Below are 9,738 nucleotides of genomic sequence, written 5' to 3' on the forward strand. Positions count from 1 at the left end.
ATTTACTATTCAAAGTGACTGTTTGTGGTACACCTTTTGGTGTTGATGGTAAGAAACCCCTTAAAATAAAGCCCAATCACCACCATGTTATACTATAATATACTTCAACCTGGTAGACTAGGGGCACAAAAACGACAGAGTTGTGCCATGCATGATGAAGACAATGTTGTACAAGCATTTAAAACAGGTGGGATCGACTCCATTTCATTTTCAGTTATTTAAAATGATTTGAAACTGAATTTCAACATTCTTTTTAAAGATATGAATTTCAACATCAGAGTGCCGGCATGTAGTAATGGCAATAAGCTATGAAATGGAATTGAATGTGTCATAGTGCAGGTGCTATGACCATTTTACATAACAAAACCTTCCCTTTCTGTCACCTGTCACCTTTCACCAACACACACATCCCAGTCTTCCAGGCCTCTGTCTGCTTCCAATGCAAAGAGTGGTCAAATGTCAAGAATTTGACTGTGAAATGTGTGAGTGTTTCCAAGGAGGAAAAAGCAAGACAGAGTTTGACTAGAGTGAGTAAGCTGAGAGAAGGTGAAGATTATTTCTGCCCGAAGGTAAGATGATACTGACTTTGTCTTTATGCTTCTACAAATGTAGCATACCAATGTTTGATAACTTTTTTTAAATAACTAAAGTGTATAAATCATCTGTAATAATGTTTAAATATAAAACATAATTAAGAAAGATAGTATATGGAAAGGAATGAACAAGAGTGCTGCTTATGAAAATGTTTATTTCTGAAGAGATCCCCAGGGCCGGCTCATAAGTGGTCGCTTAGGGCCCCCGAACTCAGTCGGGGTCACAACTTACTGTTGAGAGTTAGAATAGTAGAATACACAAGGTGCAAGCTCGAAATTTGGTTGTGCATCAGCAGTTTTTCTCTTGTTTTGTCATTCAATTAGCCATGTCAGCTAATAATTTTTTGATTGGTACACTGCTCAAAAAAATAAAGGGAACACTTAAACAACACAATGTAACTCCAAGTCAATCACACTTCTGTGAAATCAAACTGTCCACTTAGGAAGCAACACTGATTGACAATACATTTCACATGCTGTTGTGCAAATGGAATAGACAACAGGTGGAAATTATAGGCAATTAGCAAGACACCCCCAATAAAGGACGGGTTTTGCAGGTGGTGACCACAGACCACTTCTCAGTTCCTATGCTTCCTGGCTGATGTTTTGGTCACTTTTGAATGCTGGCGGTGCTTTCACTCTAGTGGTAGCATGAGACGGAGTCTACAACCCACACAAGTGGCTCAGGTAGTGCAGCTCATCCAGGATGGCACATCAATGCGAGCTGTGGCAAGAAGGTTTGCTGTGTCTGTCAGCGTAGTGTCCAGAGCATGGAGGCGCTACCAGGAGACAGGCCAGTACATCAGGAGACGTGGAGGCCGTAGGAGGGCAACAACCCAGCAGCAGGACTGCTACCTCCGCCTTTGTGCAAGGAGGAGCAGGAGGAGCACTGCCAGAGCCCTGCAAAATGACCTCCAGCAGGCCACAAATGTGCATGTGTCTGCTCAAACGGTCAGAAACAGACTCCATGAGGGTGGTATAAGGGCCCGACGTCCACAGGTGGGGGTTGTGCTTACAGCCCAACACCATGCAGGACGTTTGGCATTTGCCAGAGAACACCAAGATTGGCAAATTCGCCACTGGCGCCCTGTGCTCTTCACAGATGAAAGCAGGTTCACACTGAGCACGTGACAGACGTGACAGAGTCTGGAGACGCCGTGGAGAACGTTCTGCTGCCTGCAACATCCTCCAGCATGACCGGTTTGGCGGTGGGTCAGTCATGGTGTGGGGTGGCATTTCTTTGGGGGGCCGCACAGCCCTCCATGTGCTCGCCAGAGGTAGCATGACTGCCATTAGGTACCGAGATGAGATCCTCAGACCCCTTGTGAGACCATATGCTGGTGCGGTTGGACCTGGGTTCCTCCTAATGCAAGACAATGCTAGACCTCATGTGGCTGGAGTGTGTCAGCAGTTCCTGCAAGAGGAAGGCATTGATGCTATGGACTGGCCCGCCCGTTCCCCAGACCTGAATCCAATTGAGCACATCTGGGACATCATGTCTCGCTCCATCCACCAACGCCACGTTGCACCACAGACTGTCCAGGAGTTGGCGGATGCTTTAGTCCAGGTCTGGGAGGAGATCCCTCAGGAGACCATCCGCCACCTCATCAGGAGCATGCCCAGGCGTTGTAGGGAGGTCATACAGGCACGTGGAGGCCACACACACTACTGAGCCTCATTTTGACTTGTTTTAAGGACATTACATCAAAGTTGGATCAGCCTGTAGTGTGGTTTTCCACTTTAATTTTGAGGGTGACTCCAAATCCAGACCTCCATGGGTTGATAAATTTGATTTCCATTGATAATTTTTGTGTGAATCTGTTGTCAGCACATTCAACTATGTAAAGAAAAAAGTATTTAATAAGATTATTTCATTCATTCAGATCTAGGATGTGTTATTTTAGTGTTCCCTTTCTTTTTTTGAGCAGTGTAAGTTGGTCTAGCCAGTTATCTAAACTTGTAGTAATCATGGCCGAATACCAACCAGGCATGCAGGGCACGTGCCCAGGGGTCCTGACCTCCAGGGGGGCCCCATTGATTTTGTTAGTCACTCTCACTTAGATATCATTAACATGGCATAAATCATGGCAAAATGTGTAGAATTACAAGAAATTAGTTTTAAAACTGCTAAAAATAAATCTCCACCCCATGACAAAATGGGAAGAATTGCAGGAAATGTGCTTTAAAACGGAAAAAATGTCTCTGCTCCATGACAAAATTAGTAGAATTGCATGGGATTTCTTATAGAATTGCAGAATTGTCTCTCAGCCCCATGGCAAAATGTGTAGAATTGCTGTCAAAAGGGGGGCCACTAAAACATTTTGCTCGCTTGGAGATAACATTGGGAAGCATTGTAATCAACATGGGCCAGCATCCCTGTCCATGCCCCAACAAATTGAGGCTCTTCTGAAGGCAAAAGGGGGTGCAACTCAATATTAGGAAGGTCTACCTAATGTTTTGTACACTCAGTGTATATACTGTATTAACTTTAGTATTTAAAACCCTGAAAAAGTCATTTTCAAATAGTCTGAGGAGTAAGGCTGGAATTCACTTGTCACAGATTTAGGCTCAATCGTTTTCAGTCAAAGTATTTATGCTACTGCCTATTTATGTTAAAACTAGCCTTATCCATCAACTTTGGCTACACACCTTTCTCAAATGACAGGACCTGTCAGATATGCAAATGGTAACAACAGCAGTTAGCCTGCAGGCCTCCTGTTTCCAATGTTATCTTTGCCAAAGCATATGGTCAAATTTGGGCTGAGGGAATTTGGTTGATATGTAAACAACCCACAGTGTGCCTAACCAAAGGTGCTACCTAAACGTACAGTACCTAAACAACCACAACCAACGGCCACATAAATATTAGATGACAGGACTGCCTTGCTATGTTTCTGAATTTGTAACACATTAACAAACAATTTGCCTGACAGACCTTCTTTCCATTCACGGCCCACTTACCTGCCAAGCTCCACAACCCATCTGGCACACCCCCTGCCCCCATCTGGCTTTAGCGGCCCTGGCCCTCGTCACAACCATGGGAGTGGTGCCAGTCATTATCCTGGTCCTGGCAGCCTTTGACTCAGGTGAGCCAATCCCACACAGTATCTCTCTACACGACTGTGACCTGTTTTATGTCCTTTTACAAAGCTACTCTGTCATTAGATATGCTGTAAATGCTGAGGAAAATACAAACTGGGTGCATCTCAATAAATACATCTCATCTCCTTTGAAAAACTGACTGAACAGTGTGGAAGCAAATTCATCCACCATAAAGCTTTCACCTATCCTGTCCTTTCAGATTACTGCATCCACCGTATAGCTTTCACCTATCCTGTCCTTTCAGATTACTGCATCCACCGTACAGCTTTCACCTATCCTGTCCTTCAGATTACTGCATCCACCGTATAGCTTTCACCTATCCTGTCCTTTCAGATTACTGCATCCACCGTATAGCTTTCACCTATCCTGTCCTTTCAGATTACTGCATACACTGTATCACTTTCACCTATCCTGTCCCTTCAGATTACTGCATCCACCGTACAGCTTTCACCTATTCTGTCCTTTCAGATTACTGCATCCACCGTATAGCTTTCACCTATCCTGTCCTTTCAGATTACTGCATCCACCGTATAGCTTTCACCTATCCTGTCCTTTCAGATTACTGCATCCACTGTATCACTTTCACCTATCCTGTCCCTTCAGATTACTGCATCCACCGTACAGCTTTCACCTATTCTGTCCTTTCAGATTACTGCATCCACCGTATAGCTTTCACCTATCCTGTCCTTTCAGATTACTGCATCCACCGTATAGCTTTCACCTATCCTGTCCTTTCAGATTACTGCATCCACCGTATAGCTTTCACCTATCCTGTCCTTTCAGATCAGTGCAGATGAAGGAAAGGAGAATAGGAGAGGAAGCCATTTTAGACTGTGAGATGAGCCTGTTGTGTTGAATGAAGAGAAAACAGACAGGCCGATCAGGCCTGTAGTACGCCCCGTCTGTCATCAACAGCACATAGTCACGTAAAATACAATTTCCTTTATTAGTTAAACAATATGGAACACAGACTCATAATTATTTTGACAAATGTTGGGATTTTTGTTGATTGAATAATCTTATCCTGGAGCAGAATTGTTTTGATTGTATATGAAAATTGATGTTTCAGCTGTTTCTACCCCTCTTTAGCGTCCACAGCACTCTCTTTTCCTCATAGCTTTGGCAAAGAGTTCATCACTGCATTCCCGGAGAACATCGCCTTTTACCATCCCACTCAGCCTGACAACAGAGTTGTAATCACAGCCCTACATAGTGGCACCACGGTAACTGTTACCATGAAGGAACAGGGTTACACAGATACCAGGAACCTGAATGCAGGAGAGGAAGTTATGATTAAGACAGATATTAACATGAAGGAACTCAAGAGGTCAAAATTCTCCAACCAGACCCTGCATGTGACCAGCAACAACAACATCAGTGTCCTTGCCATCAGCCAAAGAGGCGAAAGCATCCAGACCATGGTAGTCCCACCGTTGGAGAGCTTGGGTACAGAGTACCATGTCCCCTTTATACCTGAGATGAAGCCCACTCAGCCTCAAATAGACCCAGGGAACCATTTGTTTAGGCTCATCATCATTAACCATAAAGAAACTAACGAGGTCACCATCTCAGGGCAAGCAGGTGAGGACGAGACGGTCTCACTCCAGGCGTTCCAACTGGTTCAACTCTGGCTCAATAGATCACTTCCAGAACCACACGTGTCTGCCGACCACCCCGTGGCGGTTCTGTACAGCCACGCATGCGCTGTCGCAACTAACTGCACCTGCAGTTTTCTGTTCAACCCTCTGTACCCCGTCACAGCTTGGGGATCAGAATACCTCGTCCACCCCTCTTTGGAGAATGGAGCTTTGAACGAAACTACCTTTCTGCTGACGACCAACCAAAATGTGAGTTTACTCAGCGGACCCCCCACAGAGCCCCTCCAGCTGCAGTCTTCCCACAAGCTGCCCTTCAATCCCTTCCTCCCTGGTGGCTCCTCCCTGGTCAAGACCTCCAGTCCTGTCTCCCTCACCCTCCTCAGGCCAGGCCTGCTACTCAGCCTCATCCCAACGCATAGCTTCTCCTCCTGCTACCTCCTCCACTCCCTCAATGCCGTGAAGAACCAGGCCCTGCTAGTAGCCCCTACAGCCCAGACAGAGGGGGTGCATCAGGGGAACACCGCCCTGGACGTCACATGGACTCCCATGATGGGGACGGAGTACTCCTGGGCACTCATTGACTTTGGCACAAAATATAGGAAGCATGTCATCTGGCATAGTTCCTCCAAAATGGCCGCCTACTACCTGGGAGAGGCAAACGGCATGGTTTTTGGGAATCCAGCTGCCAGCCTCAGCACAGATCCAGGTATGGTGTTGTAGAGGTTTCATTGACTTGTATTGCTGTGAATTATGCATATCATTCATGTCTGTGTGTCTGTATGCAAGTATTTTTCAAGTAATATATTGATCTCTCTCTCTCTCTCTCTCTCTCTTTCTCTCTCTCTCTCTCTCTCTCTCTCTCTCTCTCTCTCTGTGTGTGCGCGTTTGTATGTATGTGTGTGTGTGTGTGTGTGTTTGTATGCACAGATTCTAAGGGCTGTCTGCTGAGGCCAGAGGTTGTGTCACTTGGGGACGAGCAGGGTGGCTGGCCAGAGTCTCTGAAGTACTGCCAAGACCAGGGCTACAGTCTGGTCAGCCTGAACACAGAAGACTTCCTACTTCACGTGACCAATAAACTGAGGGAGTCTGGGACCCAGGCTCAGGGACAGACACAGACACAGAGTCAGGGTCAGGTGTGGATAGGCCTCCGTAGGAGCTCACTGACAGGGCAGTGGTACTGGCTGAGCAAGGCTGCTGTGTCCTTCACCCACTGGGCCAAGGGCGAGCCAGGGACCCCCATGCAGGGCCAGTGTACCATGATGACGCTGGACCCCCAGGGAAACTATACCTGGAGCGACCAGAGTTGCTGTGAAGCTCTCCCAGCCGTCTGCTACAGAGAGCCACTACACTTACCCCTTGAGTAGAGCTCTATACTTGACCACTTCCCTTTCTGTAGGGCCCTTCATACATTATACTCACTAGATTCAAGCACCCTTTGTGAAGGGCATCGCATAAGAAATATTCTCTAGACAGCTATACTGTATGTCTCAATGCAGAATGATTTAAACTGATAAGTAATAGTCTGGTATTGATCTTTTCCATATTTGGAGTTGAGGCATATATCTGGATAAACTCATTCTGATGTCTCTGATCTAGGACTTCTTGCCAAATAAAAGGGAGATTGTTTTAATTGTTATTCATATTACAGGACCGACCCTGATTGTATCAGAAATCTATGAAATAAAGCATATTTTTAATCTTTGGTAAGGTGTAACATATTAATTGAAATACTGACGAATTAACTAGATAAATGTTTTTCCTTTTGCAAATGCTATAAACGGGTTGGTTGTTTAGCAGCAAAACCGACGCGAAACAGACGTGGTTGGCTTAGACTAAAACTATATTTAATGTCCAAATGTTTATAGCAAAACAAATAAATTTGCACAATGAGCACTTGTCTCTCAAATACATTGTTACAGTTATTGGTTACCTAGATAGCGAATTTGAGCCATATTAGCATAGACAGGAAATCAGTCAAAACACCTCAAAACAAGACATGGTATCAAGAACAAGATAAAAACTTGCTCAACTACAGTACTATTCCCCACATGGCAGCTTCATGTCATTGTTGCTAGCTGTCTGACTGTTCAGAATCATAACAACACACGGCTTCCGGCCACATCGACGCACGTGCATTTCCATGACGTTGTCAGCCAACCCATCTATGTCAATGGTGTTACATTAAATGTGGCATATTACATTAAATTACATTAAATGTGGCATATTACATTAAATGTGGCATATTACAGTAAATTACATTAAATGTGGCATATTAAATTACATTAAATGTGGCATATTACACTAAATTACATTAAACATGGCATATTACACTAAATTACATTAAATGTGGCATATTACACTAAATGACATTAAACGTGGCATATTACACTAAATGACATTAAATGTGGCATATTACATTAAATGACATTAAATGTGGCATATTTGTGTAAGAAGCTATGCTTCTGCTGTATTCTTTAAACCACCATAACCACAATAAATATACCCTCCTCACCTTTACATGTACAGCGGTTTTGTGTGTAGTCCCCATTTTGAGGCTTGACAAATAGATTACACAACATTTCAACTAATGAGTTAGATTCATAAACAATAAACTAATGATTTACAGTCTATTCATTACATATAAACCCTTGGTAGGGAATGAGGTGGGATCTAATTACACGCAAATAGGTCCAATAATGTATTGTTTATTGAAGGCAAATGAAAGAATGTATGAGCAGTTAAAACATTTGGATTAGTGTGTATGTGTGCGTGCGTGCATGCATATGCAAACAGTGTATCATTTGAACCAGCATCTGAGCCATGCCGGGCCTCCTCCCTGTGGCAGCCAGACTACCATCCCCAGCAGCAGCAGCACCTTGAACCCCAGGGAGAGGGAGAGCAGGAGCAGGAGAGGAGGGGCCTCCCCAGAGACCTGCACCTGCCTGGGGGGCAGCACGTACAGGGTGGCCTGGTCCTTCCCCAGGGGGTTGGAGGCACTGCAGGTGTACTGCTGCCCAGGGAGGACATCCCGGAGCTGGCTGGTGGTGTGGTGTTGCCCGGGGGACTCCTGGGAGAGGGGAGAGATGTCGGAGCCCTCCAGGAGCACGTCAGGCCCCAGCCACTGGACATCAGGTAGGGGGGAGCCCTGGACTCGACACTGAGCCCTGTAGCCAGTGTCCTCACTGCCCTCCACTGACAGGCCCAGGATCCGTGGGGCAGCTAACCATGAAAGCCATGGCAAACACAGAGACACCCAATCATTACAATCATATCCATGAAATAAGCATAAATCCATCTACAATTAGACAAACGGACAAACACATATAGAGTTGACATATTAGATTGCTTTCAAGGTCTAAAACAAACTGGTAGTACTACATTCTACAGTGTACTCATCATATACAGAATCCCCCTACCCTCCACTCTAAGCCGTGTGCCCATCTTATCCTCGTAGCCGCTGTGTGCGTGTCCGGGCACCTCCACGCGGCAGTAGTAGCGTCCGTTGTCCTGCAGGGCGGCACTGTTGATGCGCAGGGAGAGGTCGTGCTCTCGGGGGTTCCCCTCCAGGCGGTAGCGCTGGTCCTGCTGGGGGCTTGGCTGGCAGGTCCTGGCCCCGGTGGGAGAGGAGCAGTGGTAGAGCACCGTAGAGCCCTGGCCGTGGCCCAGCCGCCACACCACCTGCAGGGAGGAGTGCAGCGTGTGGTGGGGGTGGGTGAAGGAGCAAGGCAGCACCACCGGGTAGCCCTCCATGGCACGCACCTCTACCTGAACCTTCATGGACCAGCCGTCATCGTTAGAAGCAGCGCCCAGGGCTGGATGTGTCAGAACACATGCTATTAATGCTCAGGACAGATTGAGAACTGTAGTATGTTTAATCAAAATCGAACTACGGTTTAAAAACACATTCTGAAAACTGGAAGCATTCTGTATTCCTGTAAGCAAGATGTCAATCTGATAGTGGTGTCCAAATCGGCCATGCTTTGAAAATGAGGAAGGAATAACAGACTTAAAGAAAAAAGAAGTTCACTTTGATCTAACTTTGCTTTCTGTGTTCCATACGCTTCTGAAAAAAGCAGTGCAAAATTGCTGTATCTCTGAAGAGTGTGACCCCACAGTTTGTCTGACAAATATTTGATCCACATATGCTGTAGTCGCGAGTCAATCAGTGGCTTACTTACCTTCCATGAAACACAATAGGAGATTCACCATTCTGCAGAGTGACCGGGTGTCCATGCTGAGACTGCTGTGTTAAGGATAGATTATGCAGTGAGGATTCTATGATTGTCTCCTCACCTGACTCACTGTTTCTCGGACACCCTGTCTTGTGACTGCCAGTCATTCCAGTACAGCTCATATGAGTTCCTATAGAGTATTTCCCTCATCTAGCACACTGTCCTATACACACAACACAGCATATTCAGTGCCTTCACAGAGTATTCACACCC

The 9,738-nt window shown here is 45.7% G+C and overlaps 1 protein-coding gene across 1 annotated transcript; it reads right to left on the minus strand.

The window, feature by feature from the left end:
- Window positions 1–8,090: 8,090 nt before the first annotated feature.
- Window positions 8,091–9,526, minus strand: LOC311110707 (sialic acid-binding Ig-like lectin 15; the record flags this gene model as incomplete). The annotated part of the gene is made up of 3 exons (XM_084153264.1): window positions 8,091–8,512; window positions 8,710–9,105; window positions 9,472–9,526. The coding sequence occupies 3 exons, from the start codon at window positions 9,524–9,526 to the stop codon at window positions 8,091–8,093; spliced, it is 873 nt and encodes a 290-aa protein (XP_084009390.1).
- Window positions 9,527–9,738: the final 212 nt, after the last annotated feature.

Source organism: Coregonus lavaretus, assembly GCF_964263955.1.
Source record: "Coregonus lavaretus genome assembly, chromosome: 3".
NCBI classification, from domain to species: domain Eukaryota; kingdom Metazoa; phylum Chordata; class Actinopteri; order Salmoniformes; family Salmonidae; genus Coregonus; species Coregonus lavaretus.